At 45.2% G+C, this 21880-nt stretch overlaps 1 protein-coding gene across 2 annotated transcripts in view; it reads left to right on the top strand.

Annotated features, from left to right (window-relative positions):
• The window catches only part of CD2AP (CD2 associated protein), a 165282-nt gene that overhangs the window by 127040 nt on the left and 16362 nt on the right, over positions 1 to 21880 (top strand). For both annotated transcript variants that reach the window (XM_068280202.1, XM_068280203.1), the window contains 8 exons: positions 647 to 738; positions 1047 to 1145; positions 3681 to 3717; positions 5994 to 6062; positions 7122 to 7296; positions 8877 to 9013; positions 14380 to 14495; positions 16449 to 16562. In XM_068280202.1, the coding sequence (XP_068136303.1) occupies positions 647 to 738; positions 1047 to 1145; positions 3681 to 3717; positions 5994 to 6062; positions 7122 to 7296; positions 8877 to 9013; positions 14380 to 14495; positions 16449 to 16562 (839 nt within the window). The remainder of the gene's footprint in view (positions 1 to 646; positions 739 to 1046; positions 1146 to 3680; positions 3718 to 5993; positions 6063 to 7121; positions 7297 to 8876; positions 9014 to 14379; positions 14496 to 16448; positions 16563 to 21880) is intronic.

The following is a 21880-nucleotide window of genomic DNA, read 5'->3' as shown; positions in this document are numbered from 1 at the left end:
CACAGGAAGAAATAATCATTTTCTTTTGAAGCCGTTTGCAGCTATATTTGCTGTGTAAACTATCTAAACTTCAGATAAGATATATAGACAAGTTACTTGTTATAGTTAGTTTTTTAGCTCGGATCTGCTATACGCCAAATATTTGGGGGAACCAATTAACCTATTCGTATGTGTTTGGCATTTGGATGGAAACTAGAGTGCCGGAGGAAACCCACGCAAATGGGGGGGAGGGGGGTGTCGAATAAACTGCATGCAGATAGAGTCCTGAATGTCCTTTGAATGTGGGTCTGCAGCGCTACAAGGCAAGCACGCAATCCACTACACCACCATGCTGCCATCTAGTTACAGCCATCACCTTATTCAGAACAATGAAGAAACTGAATAAAGTTCCTCTTTAAAGTGTACCCGGGGCGACATGTGACAAACAGGTGTATGTACAGTGCAAAACTTATTAATAACCAGGCTGTTTTACTTGTTTTATTTTGCTGCCTGAAAGAGTTAATTTTTAGGTCATTTTGAGGAGTATAAATACAATTGTTTATCTCATCAGTTTATTTTCAACCTCAGGTTCACTTTACACCATTTTTTTATGCCTATTTTATGATCTGCCTCATTTCACGCTTGTTTCGCTCTACTTTTCTCAAAGCCAAAGAGACGTGCAGAGCGTTGTTCCCCTATGAGGGCTCCAATGACGAGCTCAGTTTCAAAGAAGGAGACGTAATCCAGCTAATAAGCAAGGTAAGTGCTCAGCGGAGACGGCCATGCCAGGAGTGGCCTTTTCTTCACTAATGGTGGTCATACATGGTACAAATTTTTTTCGATTGGATAATTTAGTTTGATTATTCCGTTAGATTGAATGTAAAGATTTTTCCAGCATGTCCGATCAGATTTTTCTCGAAAAAACGGGATAATCGTTCGAATTTCTTGATCGAAAAAAAAATTTCAAGTTTCATTTGATCATTTAGATTGTATAAACAGGAAAATCTAACGCTTTTATTGTATCGTGTATGGGCACCATAAGGACGATGCTTGTCTGTCTCTCGCAGGATACTGGAGATCCCGGATGGTGGAAAGGAGAACTTAATGGGAAAGAAGGAGTTTTTCCTGACAATTTTGCTGCTATAATCCCAGAGTCTGAGAAAGAAGTAAGTGCACCGTGCTTATTGGCTCTGCTTACAATGCAGAAATTTGTACTCCTCCTGTGGCTTCCCACATCGTCCACCAGACCCCCGCTGCTGCCTGGGACCTCTTGAAGTTCGCTCCCTTGCTCCTCTTTATGCACGAGTGCGGCTTTACTGCGCCTGCGCAAATATGGCCGTGGCTGCGTATTAAAGGGTAACTGAAGACAGAGGTATATGGAGGCTGCCATGTTTATTTCCTTTTAAACAATACCAGTTGCCTGGCAGTTCTGCTGATTCTCTGCCTCTAATACTATTAGCCATAGCTCCTGAACAAGCATACAGCAGATCAGGTGTTTCAGACTTTAAAGTTAGATCTGACAAGACTAGCTGCATGCTTGTTTCTGGTGTTGTTCAGATACTACTGCAGAGAAATAGACCAGCAGGGCTGCCAGGCAACTGGTATTGATTAAAAGGAAATAAATATGGCAGCCTCCGTATACCTCTTCAGTTCCCTTTTAAGCCAACTATTGCCCTTATTTGCACCTGTTCCCAAACACCCCTGACAAAGTCACAAGGCCGAAACCAGTAGGTTTGACAAACAAGCAATCTGATGCTGCTGCTGCTCCATATGGCACTGAACACTTTGTATGCAAATTTGATGCTTGTTTATGCTCTTGAATCCAGTTTGAATGTTTGTGTTTTGGGTTGTGGCAGTCGCTGATATCTGAGGGCTGGGTGACAGCATTTTTCTGTATTCTTCTGCATTTTTCTGAGTGTGGGAAATGTAATCTAAGGATACTCTCAACAACGCTACGTTTTATTATGTATCATAACTGTGACCACTGGGCAATATTTTATTTTTATTTACAAGCCAATTCAATAAATACCAAGTATAAAAAAAAAAAAATTGAATACTGTGTAATAGAGGTGGTTAATAAGACTCTGTAGGTTTTTTGATTGATCCACTTCTAAGCGACATTACATCTATATAAAATCACCAGAAGTATTAGCATATCCTTTAAAGGAAACCCGAGGTGAGAGGAATATGGAGGCTGACATGTTTCTTTCTTTTTAAACAATGCACATTGCCTGGTTGTCCTGCTGATCCTCTGCCTCTAATGCTTTTAGCCACAGACCCTGAGCATGTGGCTATCTATGCTGTGGTACGGTAGATTAATCTGCCCCAGTAATTTTGAAAGTAGCTCGCAAGCCGAAAAAGTTTGGGCACCCATGGTTTAAAAGGAAATAAATAAATATGGCAGCTTTCATAGGTCTCACACCTTGGGTTCCTTTTAGCGATCTCTACTGATCAGCAAAGATGCGTTTCTTTGACTCAGCTGATCTCCTCTGAGGACAGTCAGTGACATGACTATGTGCTCTGTAAAGTGCTGCAGGAGATGTCAATGCTATATAAATACATAATAATAATATGGTAGGACATTAGACTGACTATGGTAGGAGTAGATTGTGAGCTCCTCTGAGGACAGTCAGTGGCATGACTATATACTCTGTAAAGTTCTACTGAAGATGCAAGTGCTATATAAATACATAATAATATGTTAGGACATTAGACTATGACTATGGTGTGGATTAGATTGTGAGCTTTTCTGAGGACAGTCAGTGACATGACCATGTACTCTGTAAAGTGCTGCAGAAAATGCCGGTTAAATAAATAAACATTTCCACTGCACCATTATAAATGAAGCACACCTCACTATGGGCTGGTTCAGACGGACGTTTGGAGGCGTTGCGTTTGCTGGCGTCGCGTTCAGCAGCGTTCGTGTGCGTTTGGATGCGGTCGCGTTTTTTCTTCCCCTAGGGGGACATTAGCCGTCGCGGTTAACCTCCCCTGGAAGCTACATGTAGCTTCCAGGGGCTCCTTGAACGCCAGGGAAAATCGGGACCCAAACGCCGCGTTTGTGTAAACGCGCTTGAAAGCTTGGTACAAACGCTCCCATTCACTTGAATGGGAGCGTTTAACACCAAGCCCTGAACGCTGGCTGTAAACGCTCTGCAAGCGTCCGTCTGAACCAGCCCTTAGTCTGTATGTTGGACACCCTCCAGTCCCTGTGGATTAGTGCAGTTCCGGCAGCTCTACATCTGATTGGATGGAGCAGAGGAGCCAGATTCATCTGTAAATGGCATGCACAAGTCTTGTGAATCTGAAACTAAGTGTAGACTTACATATTCTAGCTTGGTGTGTGTGTGTGTGTGTGTGTGTGTGTGTGTGTGTGTGTGTGTGTGTGTGTGTGTGTGTGTGTGTGTGTGTGTGTGTGTGTGTGTGTGTGTGTGTGTGTGTGTGTGTGTGTGTGTGTGTGTGTGTGTGTGTGTGTGTGTGTGTGTGTGTGTGTGTGTGTGTGTGTGTGTGTGTGTGTGTGTGTGTGTGTGTGTGTGTGTGCTAAAGGGTTTGTGTGTGTGTGTGTGTGTGCTAAAGGGTTTGTGTGTGTGTGTGTGTGTGCTAAAGGGTTTGTGTGTGTGTGTGTGTGTGCTAAAGGGTTTGTGTGTATTTATTAGCACTGTGGAATGTGGCTGATGAGTCTCTGATCTTTTTTCTTACAGAAGCCAAAGAAGCCTCCCCCTCCGATGAAAAGTGCGGGTATGTAATGACTACAGCTTACACCGTACTGAGAAGTGATTCTGTTCTGTTGGATTGAGACACACAGTGTGGGACATTTATCAAGAGTGTCTGAGACAAAATATTAGTAGGTTTTTAGAAAGCCGTGCAGAACTGTCTCAGCCTAAGAAATCACTAAAGAGTGCAGATTCCTTCTAAAACTGTTGTAAAATAGGAGGGGCTAGGAACATCTCTCAGACAGTGCAGTGTGTGAGGGGAATTGCTGTTGCTGAGGTAACCAACACACCTGCTGTATTGATAGCCACAAGGCCGAAACCAGTAGGATTGGCAAACAAGCAATCTGATGCTGCTGCTGCTCCATATGGCACTGAACAATTTGCATGCAAATTTGATGCTTGTTTATGCACCAGGGTCCAGTTTGAATGTTTGTGTTTTGGGTTGTGGCAGTCACTGATATCTGAGGGCTGGGTGGCTGCATTTTTCTGTTCTGAGTGTGGGAAAGGTAATCTAATGATACTATCAGATTTGCGCGGTCTTGGTCTCAAGACTTAGCAACAGTAACTTCGGTTGATAATTTAATCTCGGCAAACGCCATAACACTCCAATTCTCCAAATGTAATTCTCATTGGGAAATGAGGAAAATTATGTACAGATGGTATCTCCTAGTTAAGTTCACGGCTACAAACCTACAGTACTAGCATTACCTTCTGTTTGAAGGCCCTATCCTTAGGACCAGCTGGTATGAACAGGACAGATACTTTCCAACACTTACCTTGGTATCTGTCTGCCTTTGGCGTTCAAAGGTACGATAGACAGATAAGGGTATGTTAGTGTGAACAATCTCTGCGACAATACGTGATCGACATTACTCTACGAATGTAGCTGTCATGTTGTTGAGTTGTAAAAATAGACAATTGTATTTCAAATGTATGCTTATCACCACTGTTTATTATCATTCAGATTTCGAATATGCTAATGTATATGTATTTTTGAAAGATTAATAAAAATTGTTTATAATGAAGAAAAAAAAAAAGAATCAGAAAGGGAGCTATCTAATGGTTGATCAGGCCATACATGGAGTGATGCAGACAGCTTTTATGTATGTTTGAGCAGATGACAAACGTGGACAAGTTGTTGATTTTCCAGCTTCATGCTGTACACCTACCCTCTCCATTATGCTGGGAATGCACGGGTCGTTTTTGCGGCAGATAGATAATTTCCGACATGTCCGATCTCCCTTTCGATTCTTTCTCCGCTCGATTCCTGATAGAGGTGAATGGAAAAAGAAAAGAAAAACAAGTGGAAGATAGGAGAATCGAGCAGCAAAATTATTTTGTCGTGTATTCCCAGCATTAGGCTGCCACAACAAAATCCTTGCGGTCATTGTATGTGCATGCATGATACTCTAATGTCTCCCTTCGAGGCTACATCTGGAGATTTCTGGCTGTTAGGCCTGGTTCACACTGGCATGGATTCCACGATTCAGTTTTTAACCGGTACAGCACTGCTGTATTGTGTATCTATAGATACCCGTATTGGGATGTTTGCAGCCCGTGCGTGCACAAGTGCAGGCGCGGGCCTGCGACCCCCCTCTTTCCCCCAGGGTACTGATGGGTGCATGGGAACAGATGTTCCCAAAGCCGATCAAAATGTCCGTAGTTAATGAGCACCGGCATCCATGTAATGCCTGTGGTCATTTACAAAGTAAAAGTAAACACAGAGTTTTACATAGTTTCTGTTTTGTTTTTTCACTTGTTTCTTGTTGTTATTCCCTTTAAAATGCATATAAAATAAAATAATTTTTAGCAACAAATAATGCCCAAAGAGCCTAATTTGTGGCAAAAAAATAGATCATTTTGGAGTGACTAGTAGCGATAAAGTTATTGGCAAATGAATGGGAGGCACGTGATCTGTGAAAATTCCTCTGGTTTTTAAAGGGAAATAACCTGTGGTGGGGAACTGGAAGGCATCAGTTTTCCATCTGTGACCCTCAGTTCAGTTAACGCATGGTCAATGCGACGCATCTGTCAATCAGGAAAAAAATCGCTGCAGACCCAAACTTGCAGTCCGTTCGGCGGACCTGGCCGAATGGAACAATGTGAATGGAGCCTATAGATAAACATAGGATAGGTTCACCTCTGTTAGGGTCCGTTCCCTCATGCTAAATGGACCATATTTTTTGTTCAATGTGAATCAGGCTGTAGTTTTTTATTCAACTAGTTTCAGCTGCTGACAAGTGGTGCTTGTGTGGGGATTCAGAAAGTCATACAGTGACATTTACTCCTCTTTCTCATCAGTGCCAAAGCCAGATCTTCATCATGGAGACAAGAAGTTCACGCCCACCAAATCAGATGAGAGAGAAAAAGGTGAGTATTATGTACAAGGCCTCTTTTAGTCTGCTGAGGAACACTTCCTGTGTTTCAATAATTAGATTTGGTTATTGTGACTTTGTCTTTCCTTGGCTCCCCATGGCCAGCAGAACTACAAGTTGGTATCTACAGTGAACAGTCACTTGCTGTGCAGCATATAACAGGGAAAAAGAAGGGTGATTAAAGTGGATCCGAGGTGAACTTTTACTCATTGCATAATGTGTTCCTTTTCTATTGTTTATAGGTTTTCAGAGAGCCTTGGCAGTAGCAAGGGCTCATGGGAGCTCAGTCTGGGCAGGAGGAGGAGGAGGTGTTACTAGCCATTGATTTCAGAGGCAGAGGGAAGGAGGGAGGAGGGGGGATTAGGTTTTTTTCACAGGCTTAGTGATCAAGATACAGATAAGCCTGCCTCTGTGTAATGTTTACAAACAACATGGCTGCTGTCATTGTATCACAGGAAGAAATAATCATTTTCTATTAAAACTGTTTGCAGCTATATTTGCTGTGTAAAATAATCTAAACTTTAGATAAGATATATAGACAAGTTACTTGTTATAGTTAGTTTTTCATCTCGGATCCACTTTAAGAGATGTTAATGGGGCCTAAAGTCCTGTACATGCACTAAATAAAACTACCCAGGTGGCCAATAACATACACCTCTGCCGAGAATGCAGCGTAATTGCCAGCTTCCTCAGGTCAATAACACAGAGTAAACCTGCTCTGTAGACTATATGGAACACGGGCACCTGTACAGAACTATACAGGCACCCACGTTCCATACAGTCTACAGAGCAGGTTTACTCTGTTATTGAGTTGTTGTATCCACTACCCACAATTTCTGTGTCATTTGATCACCTAATGACCATTTGGCTCCTGGTTTTCCCTTCACACCATAAGGTTCCAAGACTCCCACTTGAGGAATCTGCATAACCTTCAAAACGATTCATTCCAGAGATCTGTTCTATCATGACTGGTTCCCTTTTAACACCTTGCACTCTTTGCGTTTGTTACAGCTTTATTCAATGACCCACCTGTGGTTCTATCATGTCATTGCAGATGAAAAGCCATCCGTGGACCTCAAGCCATCTTTGGATCCTAGGCCTTTTAAACCAGCCGCCCCAGTACCCCCCAAGAAACCCAGTCTCGTGACCAAGTCAAACAGTCTATCCAAGCCAGCAGTCGTCCCGCCGAAGCGGCCTGAGAAGCCAGCTTTCCCGACGCCTATATCCAAGTGAGTCTGTCAGGCATCGAGCAAATGTTCAATGTTGGTTAGTAAACTGTGTCTTATCATCCGTTTCTCCCCCCATGTTGTATTGTGCACTATCCTAATGTTAGGTACCAGGGAAACAATACATGGAGTCCTAATGGACAGCCCTGTCGGTACAAATGGAAGCAATAGCTTCTCTTATAAGAGAGTCTATTAGTAAGACACAACTGAGACTCACTCTTGTCTTTGCTTATCCCCCTCCACTCGTTAGTTTCTCATCGAGTGGGGTGTAGATATCCCCTTCTGTAATCCCTAAAAACCCACACACGTACTGATGTGAGGTGGAGCAGGAGGGTGATGGTTGTCACAAGATGGAGTCAGACTACTGACTGACAGACCAAACGCCCTTGTATGATTCGCTCACCCCTCTCATCAATTAGATGGCTTACAGATTACATTGTATCAAAGGTGCTTTGACTGACTAGAGCAGTCTTTCTCAACCAGGGTTCCTCGGGGTCTTTACAAGGGTTTCCTTGCTTTTTCCCCTTCGAGATAAGCTGCCTCAGCTGGCAGGTTGAGGAGGTTTAAAAATGACATCCCAGCTTCTCCCTCTTTTTCTGCCCATCCTGAATTCTGGCTTCCCTACTTGTCTATCACTGGTGCACTGGCCATGTGACTGTTATGACGCATCACATTGGTGATGAATAAAATGTGGAATGCCGGAACTAAGGATATGTGTGCAGCAGATGAAAAGGAAAGAGAAAACTCTAACACCGGGCAACTATAATGGAGGGGATGAAATAGGTGTCCTGTAAAGGGGAAACATGATATGGGGATTATAATGATAGTGTTTAAAGGCTATCTGAGGTGACGTGTAACATGACGAGATACACGTGTATGTACAGTGCCTAGCACACAAATAACTATGCTGTGTTCCTTTTTTTTTTTCTGCCTGAAAGAGTTAAACATCAGGTATGTAAGTGGCAGTTCCTGTCAGGACTGAGTCAGACTACAGTGTGACCCTCACTGATACAAAATTACAACTATAAAACACTTTCCTAGCAGAAAATGGCTTAATAGAGCAGGAAAGGGATAAAAAGAGTCAATAGTTCATTGATTTAATCTCTGGCATACTTCAATGAATGCACCATTGAGTACAAATGTAAAATGTAGATCGATATATAAAATAGAACTGTGAAATATCTTAAAATGTCATTTTTAGGAGGAGGATAGATACAATTGTTTATTTCATTAATTTATTTTCACCTTGGGTGTCCTTGAAAGTGACCCTGAACAAAATACTCCAAAAGACGTCATGGACTACGGGGGGCTGGAAAAAGCCCTCCGGTAAGTTCATTTTGGTATTTTTTGTTGTGTTCAGGGTCACGTTAACCAAACCTACTACAAAGTAAATCACCTTTTCCTCCATGAGGTCCAAACATTTTTTTGAAGGGTTCCTCCAGGATAAAAAAGGTTGAGAAAGGCTGAACTAGAATCTGTCCATCCTGCTTTCTAGAATTGTTTTTTTATATAGCATGTTATCAGATAGCCAGCAGACCTGCACTGTGAATCCTATGTGACTTTGTACTCTCATTGTGTTTCAGACCAAATGGAGAGTCGCCTAGACCCAAGTCTGAATTTGAGCCATTTAGTAAAACAAAAATGGACCTAGAGCATATTTTTAATCGACCAAAGTCTCAAGAGGTTGAGTCGAGTTTTGTGAAAACCCCCAGGGAGACTGGTGAGTACTGATCGGAGGTGTGAGCCATGGGATTCTTGTCATGAAGCATGTCTTCATTTGTGTCCAACATCTTATTGCTCTTCACCTAACTCCTAACAAATGTGCCTCTTCCCTTGTCAACTGGCCGAATTCCCTAACCAACTGGTCAAATACACCTTTAGGGATTATCTGAAGCAATTGCATATCTGAATGCTCCTGAAGGCAGACAGCTTTGTATTACACATGCGTAAGCACACACCCACATTACGGAGGCCCCTGTCTTCAGAAGCACCCAGGAATGGAAATGCTTCAGAGAATCCTAGAGGTGCAGATTTAAATGGGGGACAAAGCTGGAACCAGGAAACTGTGAGAGAACCGGGAAGGCTGTTTGAGATCCAAGGCCTTCCCTCTCCCTGGGTGAGTATATCACTTTTTTTTTTTGTCAGATTTGCTTGAAGTAATTGGCCCAGAATCAGCAGTGCAGATCAGGATTTTGGTGCACAGAAGTGTTATTTGAGGGTTATTTTCCTTCTGCCGGTTGCTGGTGGCTTTATATTTAGTGGATATCATGAGGGAGTGCTGGGAGGGGAGTTTCCAGCCCCTCATTTTAGAAATACAAAGTTAAGTCTGTGAAAGCAGGATAGATTTTTACAAAAATGAAAAAATGGTTTTGTTTGATTAAAAAAAAACAACCCGTGTACACCAATAAAACAGCGTTTGTTATGGTGCCCCTGGTGTGATCCTCTAGTAAGGAGTGATATCGGAGACGGGACTAGTGATGAAGGGCGATTTACTATCATAGTCGCATGATAATGGAGGGGGACGTTCAGAATGGCTTCACTAGAGCGTACATGTAAAAAGTGTGCCAGGGAAATTTGGGAGCCAGACATGGCAGTTAGTAGAATATCGGTAAATATACGGATATTCTACTATTGTGCTTTGCTAATTCCAGTAGAGAAACATCTGTAAATAATTGTTACGGATATTTTACTATAACTAAACCTATTCTAACACAGAGCCTCAATCTACCAATACCTAAACCTAATCACACAACCCCCCAGGCCGATGCCTAACCCTAACCAGCCCCCCTGCCATTGCCTGAAGCCCCCTTCACCAGCTGATGCTTAACCAACCCCCTTCCTAGTAATGCCTAACCTTAACCGACCCCGTCCTGATGTGAACCCGTTAATATATGCACTGCATTCACAGCAAGAAACGAAAAATCGGGGTGCTATTGAAGTTTAGTCACCACCGGAGCCGCCCATACAAATTGTGGCTAGAAGAGGACATTTGGGCTCGCTATTTTATCAGGCGCCTCCGGCACTCAAGATTCCTTCCCATATCAGACATGCAGGTGGTGTGTCCAGGTCCGCCATTTCAGTCTTAGGAGTGCTGCAGTGTAGAACCTAGTGTTGCTGGTAGTCTTTCCACCAGGGCCGGATTTACCATAAGGCACTGTAGGCACATGCCTACAGACGCCTGAGGTGGGAAAGCTGCTCCCTCCCCTCCCTGAGCACCTCCCTCCCCTCCCTGAGCACCTCCCTCCCCTCCCTGAGCACCTCCCTCCTATAAATGAGAGGTTAGTCACCCTGCTATATCGGCATTCCACTGATCAGGTCTCCCTTCAGTCAGTGGCACCTCTAGCTACTTAATACTTGGGGGCACTTCTAGCTTCTTAATATTGAGGGTACTTCTGACTGCCTAATACTAAGGGGCACCTGTAGCTACCTTTGACGGGCAAGGGAAGTAAGGGAGAGGTGACAGCTGGGCCAGCACACTTGTGGTACGGTTCGGTGGGAGTTTGTAGGTTCACAAAGGGCAAAATCTAGGGTGCCAGGACATCTGTGCCTATAGGCTCCAGTGAGGTAAATCTGGGCCTGCTTTCCACGTAGATAGCACGTTATGTATTTTGTGTGCTACAATGCAAACTCACATTCTGAAAAGTCAGACAGCCAGTATTATGGTTTCCAGGTAACTTTACTTCAGCCACTTGTAATGTTAATGAGGAACTCCAGCCTAAACAAAACATACTGTCATTAAGTTACATTAGTTATGTTAATTAAAATAGAGAGGTAATATAATCTCTTACTCACCCTGTTTTAAAAGAACAGGCAAATGTTTGATTTCATGAGGGCAGCCATCTTTTTGGTTGAAAGGAGGTGACAGGGAGCATGAGACACAGTGCAAGTTTTCTTTGATGGGTGGAGCTTAGCTAAAAAAGCAGTTAAAAATGATGCTTTGTTAAGAAAAACAAAGTTCTGATGCTGTGAAACTGTTAAAGAAACACCAAGCCTTTTCAGTTCTGCTGAGTAGGTTTTTAGTCCGGTGGTTCACTTTAAGCAGGAACACCTAGTGCACATTGTCAGAAGGAATGGTGTAACTGAAGCATTAATCTGGTGACATCATCCCAGCGGAATGAGCATAAACCTAACCACATGGAGGAAGTCTGGCGCTACTGAAAGTCGCTGATGTGCACAGAGTGCTCAGATGTTCCCAGCCCTGCACAGAAAGGAGCCTCATGTTCTTATGCAATATTACATTTTTGTAATATGGATCCTGGCCCTGCTGCAGCTGCTGGCTTTATACTGCCCAATGTATGACAACACTATGGGAACGTCTCTGACCGGCAAGGCTTCCACCAGCATCACTTCCTATGTAATGGTTTTTTTTAAATATTGCGAAATATATGTATCTTAAAGAGACGCCGTAGTGACATATAGTACAATGCAGTAAATTATTCAGGATGCCAACTTTTAGGGCTTGTTCATACTAAGGGCGTTGTACGTTCTTTTTAAGCACCGGCGATTTTTAAAATCGCCCTAAAAGCGCTTATGCAATGATTCCCTATGAGAGAGTTCCCATCTGAGCGGTTGGATTACGATCCGCTCACCAAAGCGCTGCCTGTACCATTTTTGGGGCGATTTACCTCAATAGAAGGTATAGGGAAATCACAAAGCGCTTTGTATAGCGATTTCCCCAGCGCGTTCATAAATAAATACACTGGGGGAGATTTATCAACGCATTACCGACAGTTTTTTCTTCTTAATCTGTTCTACCCAGCAGGGATAACAGTTCTGCATGATAAGAACATTCTTAAATCCTAGTAATAGTGGCAAATTAGCATGAATTTCTAGAGCTGCACTACAGTTAAGAGAAGTGCAAATCCATCCCTAAACTGGCGCAGATTAAGAAGTGCTTGGTAGCAGTTCTACAGATGTAGAACTGCAGGCTAGACATGATTGCAGAGTGCAAGCTAGACATGATTTGTGATGTGCTCCTCCCCCCTGTTGAATTCCTCCTCAGAGCCTGCTGCTATCAATACAGCAGGTGTGTTGGTTACCACAGCAACAGCAATTCCCTTCACACACTGCACTGAGAGACCTCCCTAGCTCCTCCTATTATACAACAGTTTTAGAAGGAATCTGCACTCAATCTAATGATTTCTTAGGATGTCTGAGACAGTTCTGCACGGATTTCTAAAAACCTACTAATATTTTGTCTCAGACACTATTGATAAATCTGGCCCATTGTATTTATTCATTTCCGGGTGACAGAGTTCATTGACGTCAGGAAGTTAAAAATCGGAATCGCTCTGCAAAATCGCTTTATACAAAATCACAGCGTGCAGTTGAGCGTCGGGGGGGGGGGGGGGGGGGAGGGGGGGAGATGCACAAAAATCGAAAAATCACTGGTGTCAGCGATTTCGATTTTAGATGTGAACAAGCCCTTATGGTCATTTTCATAGTTACGGTATAAAAAAAACTTCCTACACCTACATGTTGCTTTATATTGGTGTGTAGCCCCGCCCTCCCAGTGACCCAGTGAGGCTTAGCCTAGGCTGTTTAGCTATGTGGAATTCTCCTCCCAGAGCATTATTATTTATATAGCACAGACATCGTCCGCAGTGCTATACAGAGTGTATTGTCTTGTCACTTAGCTGTCCCTCAGGGGTGCTCACAATCTAATCCCTACCATAGTCATATCTCTGTATGTATGGTGTATTGTATGTATCGTAGTTTATGGCCAATTTAACAAGACGCACAAAGCAATTTGGTAGCCCCATGTGCTGCCACAGGCTGTAATGTGAATTACGGACATAGCGGCGCTCAGTGAGTGAAAGAGTCAAAAGATGGAGCCCAAATTACTATAAAAACAGCGTAATTCATCCGCCAGCAAGAATTGCATGTTTCCCCACCATCCACTGCAGCCTGGAGGGGGAATAGTCATTAACGCCACCGGGACTTTTGCAGGAGCAGGGTGAGCCGATTTTCAGCTTTGCCCTGCGCCCAAATTTCCCAGCGCCTTAATTACATGGATGCCAATCGAGGGGTAAGTCCATCTGCATGTTTTTGGGATGTGGGGGGAAACCCAGAGTTCCCGGTGGAAATCCATGCCGACACAAGAGTGCTAACCACTGCCCCTCCCAGCTTTCTGAGAGACCAGGCATTTATTTCCATTGGCTTTAGAACTCTCATCTAAAGATGTCCCCGCCTGTGGTAAATGTCAGAACGTAAATCAGGGAGAGGAGAGATTTTACAATGGGCAAACACTGACCCAATAATTGATGAATAGGATGTTGTAAAGAATACTCAATTTGTATGCCTTGCGTTATTTTGCACTGCAGTGATCTGTTGTGTACATCTCACAGGCAGCAGCGAGGTTAGTTACAAGTTGCTTCGCTTACTTGCTTGTAGGAGCTGAACAGCCACAAAGTTGCACAATGGCGGCAAGTCCCTGCAACCTGTTCAGCAAGTTAGTTTTAACAGGCAGGTCCAAGCTAATACGGATTGGGTAATGGTTTTAGGATTTTATTGGTGTCTTTGTTCCAAGTGAGATACCGTAATGTTTGTTTTCTGTTGCCAGTGGCAGGACAGTAAATGGGACACAAATATAACCGTGTAAAAAAAAACCTGCAAATATACACTTGATACGGGTTGTAATCCTTTTTAGGGCCACTGCAAAGGTGACCATATGTCTACCAATTTTGTGGCCAGATCAGCCATCTGATTCGATAACCGGATGAAAATCTGTGCTGCAACATGTCCGCCCGATCGATGATTCAATCATCAATCAGACATGCTAAAGGTAATGGGGTGCAAAGTTCAACGACCGACGTACACGGCAAACACCTGGCCGCTGTCCCCCCCCCCCTCAAATGTTTACCATAGCTTATCCGCCATCTCCATTTCACCCCTCCCCCCATTGACCTCTCCGTACATGCCTGCTCCCTCGTTTCTCCTACTCGCTTCAGCTCTGGTATCCTGTAGCGATAATGATAGACTGTAAAGAGTGCTGTGCCATTCTGGGTTTTTGAAGTTCTGGGTTTTTGAAGTTCCCTGGGTGAACTGGGCCTGTAACCATCATGTCCTCTTTGTCTACTTCCTCAGCACCCTCAGCGCTAAGCTTTGATGATCTGCTGCCTATCTCAGACAACCTCTCTCACCCGACTGCCAGCCGACCAAAGATGACCGGCAAGAGACCACCCACCCGCTTTAACAGCTCTGTAAGTACTGAGGACACGTTTTCTTGGGTAGCTAAAGGTTGTCTTGACCTGAGAAGGAAAAAGAGAGTGACAGAGTGGCTGGCCGCCTTGTATTGCTACAATGCGACTTGCTAAGCTGTTGGGCTGAACCTCTTCTTCTGCTCCTCTGATACCTTCTGAATTTTGGGTCCACAATCCATGCAGAAAGTGGGTGTTTTTACCTCACTATCTAGTTGCACGCCAGTGATTCCACAGCTGCTAGAGGACACTGCTATTTACAGAACAAATTGCATGAACCCACAGTAAATAGTGTTGGTGTTTGAATTCGGGATCCTGCAATCCTAAACTTAATGTCGAATGCCGCATTTTAGCACATAAGCTAGTGGACAGTGTAAACACTAGGAGGACCTGGCGCTCGATGGCTGGAGGATGCAATGTCCCTGAAAACCAGCCGCTGTATTACATATGCGGAAACAGTACCTGCAAACAGCATAGGTATAAGGGAAATACCTCCTGCTGTTACATGAAGTCCTCTGTGGGCATAAGTTCCGTGCTATGTGCACAAACACCGCTTGCGCGTATGTACTGGATCTGACTGAGGACGCTGAGTCTCTCCACCAGCAGTGATGTCGCACACTCTGCGCTCCAAAGGAAATGCAGGATGCTGTCGGCTCAATTCCTGTATATGGAAGCACAGAGGGGACACACCATAGTGCAGACTGCGCCTAGTGTTGGACAGACCCCACATCGATTGTACTTACTGACAAATGCTTGTTTATTGACATATCAAAGATTAAAATTCCTAGGCTGCTTTTTTTCACCAGTGCGCCCACTGCTCTCTTTCATATTTGCAAGCTAGTGGACAGGGTCACATGGTTGAGGTCCACATCGTGCTTTATGTGACTCCGATACTTCCCATCGGAGCCACGTGAACTGCAAGTGGAGTGAACTCCCCGAGGCCCTGTCCACTAGCTTTGGTGCTGAAGTACGACCTTCAAAATTAATGAAGTTTCCAAATGCAGGACCCAAAATTCAAACACCAACACTACTAGCTACTCTGCCTCCTAAAGCCAGACACACATGCAGAACCACTGATGCATAGTGAGCCTATATAGCTTATACATCTTACAGAGCCACACCAACCCAATATGCAGACAGCCTGTTTCTGCCTTTCTGGTCCTCCTCAGTGCATGGCATGGATTGATATGGCTCTGTGGGATAGGGCTTCAGGATACAGAATACCCAGACAGCTTATAGTGAAGGCAACATTATATTAAGCATCACTTTTTTTAAAGAGAACCCGAGGTGAGTTCTATCAATGCTCACAGCACACAGAGGATGGGTCTGCATATACTGCCCAGCCTCTGTTGCTATCCCAATCCCCCCTAAGTTCCCCCTTCGCTCTGCTATGCCCCATAAATCATCAGTCAAGCTTTGCCAACTGTTTACTTCTGTAAGTGTCAGTCTCGGCTGCTCCCCGCCTCCTCCATAGCTCCGGTACCTGCCTGTGTCCCTTCCCTCCAAGCAGTGGGGAGGGAAGGGACGCAGGCGGGACCAGAGCTGTGGAGGAAGCGGGGGAGCGGCGAGACTGACACTTACAGAGGTAAACATACGACTGCGACACGCTTTGTGTCCACAGCTCTGCTGATTATTTATGGGGCATAGCAGAGCGAAGGGGGAATGTAGGGGGGGATTGGGATAGCAACAGAGGCTGGGCAGTATATGCAGACCCAGCCTCTGTGTGCCGTTAGCATTGTTAGAACTCACCTCGGGTTTTCTTTAAGAGGGCTTTTCAATCTCTTGGAAAAAAAAAAAGCAAAAAAAAAAGCTGACCATTCACTCAAGTCAGGTGTTCCTCTAACAGATTCAGTGTCTGTATCAGGCTGAGACAGATGTGATTAGCAGCCAGCCAGTGCATCATTTTGCTACAGGAAGCATCAAAAGTGAATAAAAGTAAACGTTTTCCTTTCATAGCCCGGTAAGGATCAGCCTGAGATCCAGCCTGAGCCTCAGAAGCCCCAGAAGGTAGCTGTGCATCATGAGGAAGAGGTGGATAGTGCCAAAACATCAACGCCTGAAGTAAAGAAGGTATTTGATGCTGGATGATATTGAGTTCTCACAACAGTAATGTGAAGAAGTTTAAAGAATGTCCCAAATTGTTTTTGCATGGCCATACCCATGCCAGTGCTTAGGATGGATGGGGAAATGTGCTCTGATTAATGAGGCACATCTTTCCTGATTCCGTCCCATCAATTCATTTGAGCTGTGCCAGCAATGTGTGAGGAGCTCCGCCCTCAAGGACTGGAGTTGGACATCCCCGCTTCTAAATTGTAGCCCTTGGTGGGCCAAGAATCCTGCAGTCCACATTCTGCTGGCTGGGTGATGGTGGCAAAGAGATGAACCTTATAGTGACCTGTCAGTGAGAGGCATATGGATGCTGTTGCATGTATTTCAAATTAATCAGTGCAAATTGCCTGGCTGTCCTGCGGGTGTGTTGCGGTGTAATAGCGTGTGGCAAACACGCGTTACCAGTTACAGTGAAGCATATTATTTATTGACTGTATGCTTCACTGCATATGACAAACCGTGTGGGTAATGTGTGGCACCACTTTCCCAATCTGTTCCTTTCCTGCTGTCACAGGGAACACACGCAGTGCCCATTGTAAACGTAGCCTGAGGGTGGAGAGATCGCTCTGTAGCTTATTATATGTTTTTTATCTGCAGTTAAATCTGTACCCTGACTTCACAGGACACTGAAGTGAGAGGCATATAATATAATCCTTTTAATGAATGCCAGTTGCCTGGCAGCCCTATTCCTCTTTCTGGTTAGTAGTGTCAAAATCATACATCTGAAACAAGCATGTGGCTAATCCAGCCAGACTTAAAGGACAACTGAAAAGAGGGGTATATGGAGGCTGCCATATTGGCTGTCTTGCTGATCCTCTGCCTCTTATACTTTTAGCCATAGACCCTGAACAAGCATGCCGCATATCAGGTGTTTCTGACTGAAGTCTGACTAGATTAGCTGAATGCCGGTTTTAGGTTTGTGATTCAGACATTAGTGCAGCCAAATAGATACAGCAGGACTGCCAGGCAACTGGTATTGCTTAAAGGATACATTAGCGGTCGACACTGTACATGTGCAGTATGGCCTATTGGGTTGCCTGTGACCACGCTTGCTGGGGACCAGTGTACTGTACGCATACACGCCAGCGTGAGGACGTACCCGGGATGCCCGCACTCCACAGGCAAGCACGGTCACAGGCAGCCCAGTAGGACATACTGTGCATGCACAGCGCAGAATGTCCAGGTCAAAGGGCACCGACCAGGATATACTGTACAGAATTTGTAAAAACAAAACAGAGGACACAGAGAGCCCAATAGTGCAATATTGTCTGGTAAGCTCAATATATAAAATAATGTCAAAGGTTCTTATACTCACAAAGGTGGGTTACCATCAGGCAACCACTTGACAGGCAGGTGGGGAGTATTAGTACCTGACCCCACTCAGGTATAAAAGTCGCTCTCTGTAGATAGGAAAATGGGGAAAGAACCCCTCCACCAGGGGTGGACTTAATAGTGCTGTAATATGTACGAACAGAGGCGCCATGCAGAGTAAAACAATGTTCTAAAAATGATAAAAAGAGGGAAGTCGAGGTGGACTTACCTCCCTCTGGTAGTGGACATATACTCAAATGCAGAGTAAAAATATATATACAATTTATTAACAACTCCATAAAATCGCAACGCGTTTCGCGGTCAACAGTCCCGCTTCATCAGGCAGTCTCACAGAGGCGCTCACATGCTTTATGGACCTGAACCAGTTTTTTATGCTCCTATACTGCCTGATGAAGCGGGACTGTTGACCGCGAAACGCGTTGCGATTTTATGGAGTTGTGAATAAATTGTATATATATTTTTACTCTGCATTTGAGTATATGTCCACTACCAGAGGGAGGTAAGTCCACCTCGACTTCCCTCTTTTTATCATTTTTAGAACATTGTTATACTGTACAGAATGGCAGGAATAGCGGGCAAACTGAGGAGGACGCCGGGCCAAGGGAGGTGCGGAAAGCCTATGCACACCTCCCCGCACACGCACACCACATACACATCACACACACCCCACACACACCCCACACACACATCACACCCCACACACACATCACACCCCACACACACATCACACCCCACACACACATCACACCCCACACACACATCACACCCCACACACACATCACACCCTACACACACATCACACCCCACACATCACACCCCACACACACATCACACCCCACACACACATCACACCCCACACACACATCACACCCCACACACACATCACACCCCACACACACATCACACTACACACACACACACACATCACACCACACACACACATCACACCACACACACACATCACACCACACACACACATCACACCACACACACACATCACACACACACATCACACACATCACACACACACATCACACACACACATCACACATCACACACACACACACACACACACACACACACACACACACACACACACACACACACACACACACACACACACACACATCACACATCACACATCTCACACACACACACATCTCACACACACACACACACACATCACACATCTCACACACACACACATCACACACACACACATCACACACACACATCACACACACACATCACACACACACATCACACACATCACACACACACATCACACACATCACACACATCACACACACACATCACACACACACATCACACACACACATCACACACACACATCACACACACACATCACACACATCACACACACACACACACATCACACACACACACACACACACACACACACACATCACACACACACACATCACCGGATAGCAAGTAAAAATGAATGAGGATTGGCTCTTAGGTGCATGAAAAAGACAGGCAATACTTTATTAATAACAATCCTATATGTATACAAAATTGTACAAAACACTAAACCATGAACCCTAAAACCCCCCACTAGAACCCATAAAAATTCCCCCCACAAACTTTTCCAACACCAAAAGGGTCTGCAGTCCCCAACATGATAAACTCCCGGATTCCTGTGCTCTGCACAGAGGACAAGATGATTGTGGATGTTGCTATTGAATATATGTGGCTACAATGGCAATAGCACGCAGATGGTGAAGTTCATAGCAACTGGTGGCAAATGAATGGCATATGGTGGCAAAAGGATGTTAATATGCTGGTGATCAAATGATAAAGTTCATGGCAGCCATGCAGAAAGGCACTGTATATCATAAAATGCAGATGAATCAAGCTGATGGCTCATTTGTGAAAAGCAGCAGCAGACAGTGACAGCCTACATAGACATATAATGAAGCAAGCTGTTAGCAGGCTCTTGATAAAGCAAAGCGGCTGATGGTGTACATGACATATGCATGAAAAGTCCCCCAATCGCGGGTTAAACTATTAGCAGATGAGTCACAGGCAGATGGAGATGTCCACAGGACAAATGACACCACCAGTCAATCCCCCAATAGCAGGGTGTGGGTGCACTTTCAATATGCTGGACGAAATTGCCATATAGTTACCAGTCCTTTTTGTCAGAGAGTCCAAACGGCAATGAAGCTGTAGACTTTAGGGTGCCACGAGTGCCATGTGTAGCCAGACACACACACACACACCACACACACACACACACACCACACACACACCACACACACACACCACACACCACACACACACCACACACACACCACACACACACACACGCACACACACACACCACACACACACACAGTACACACACACAGTACACACACACAGTACACACACACAGTACACACACACAGTACACACACACACACACACACACACACACACACACACACACACACACACACACACACACACACACACACACATCACACCCCACACACACACACACACACATCACACCCCACACACACACACATCACACCCCACACACACACACACACACATCACACCCCACACACACACACACATCACACCCCACACACACACACACATCACACCCCACACACAATACATATGACAGCCTCCATATCCCTCTCACTTCAGTTGACTTTCATAAAGGAAACTAAAAGGGAAAAAAGTTCCCTAAATGGGTATTTACCTCAATAGAGGAAAGAGTCTGGGTAATCCAGAAGCTTCCCCCTTGCCTCCACAGATCCAGTGCTGGGACCCCTCAAATCCTGTTCACCAAGGGCCTAGTGGAAGAGCGGCACCCGTGTTCCTGTCCAGGAATTAGCACGGCCGCACTGCACAGTGGCACGAAGCTGCTCGGGTTTGCCGGAAAAGCAGAGAAGCTGTGTGCTACCACGCCATGCGGTTATGCTCATTCATTGACAGCAGCACGACAACAAACTTCCCAGGGGTCTAATGGAGAACGCGGGAAGCCTCTGGAGAATCCTCTGCTGTGGTATCTGCAGCGTGCGGGGACCCTGGGCCGGAGGCTGCGAACAGAGCTGTCAGCGTGGGACAGACCGCTGCAAGGAGGTGGCGAAAGCCCCAGGTAAGTAAATCGAATTCATATTAATATTGCCTGATGTTTCTTTTAAAGAGAATCTGTATTTAAAAAAAATATGCCCCTGGGGGTACTCACCTCGGAAGGGGGAAGCCTCTGGATCCTATCAAGGCTTCCCCTGTCCTCCTCTGTCCCATGGTGGTCTCGCTGCAGGTCCTGGAACGGCGAGCATGTAAATATTTACAATTCCGGCTCCAGCACAGGTGCAGTTGCCATTCTGAAATAGCCGGAAGTAGCCGATTCCAGTCGGGTCCGCTCTACTGCGCAGTACAGCGGACCCGAGTGGAATCTGCTGCTTCCGTCTACTTCCGTGCTTAGAGCCGCAACAGCGCCACCCGCTGGAGCCAGGGAAGGTAAATATATCAATCCTTGTCAGGCTTGTCGAGCCAGGATTGCGGGAGACTTCGGGGGAGCCAGCCCTGGATTGCCTGTAGCTACAGGGGAGGGGGAAGCCTCATTGGGACCCTGAAGCTTCCCCCCTACCGAGGTAAATACCCCCAGGGGATTTTTTATTTTTTTTTATACAGAGTCTCTTTAAGGTCCTTCCCCGACCTTACCATTCCCTCAGAAAACCTCCCAGTAATGCCCAGCTGCGCATGTTCCTACTGTCACGCTCCCGCCGCCAGGAGCATTCTGCACCAGAGTAGTAGCACTGCGCAGGCCCGGAACCCTCCTGGCCACTGGAGCGTAATGGGTGGGAGGACTCCAGGGGACTCCAAGCACCTCATGGGGCTGGAGGAAGCCCCAGGTAAGTATAAATTGGCATACACGCACCATCTCTAGTACACTTTAAGGTAGACCTGAACTCAAAACTTCA

The sequence above is a fragment of the Hyperolius riggenbachi genome, chromosome 4, assembly GCF_040937935.1.
Source record: "Hyperolius riggenbachi isolate aHypRig1 chromosome 4, aHypRig1.pri, whole genome shotgun sequence".
NCBI lineage: Eukaryota > Metazoa > Chordata > Amphibia > Anura > Hyperoliidae > Hyperolius > Hyperolius riggenbachi.
The sequence above is the reverse complement of the archived record's forward strand: the minus strand, read 5'-3'. Positions and strand labels throughout refer to the sequence as shown.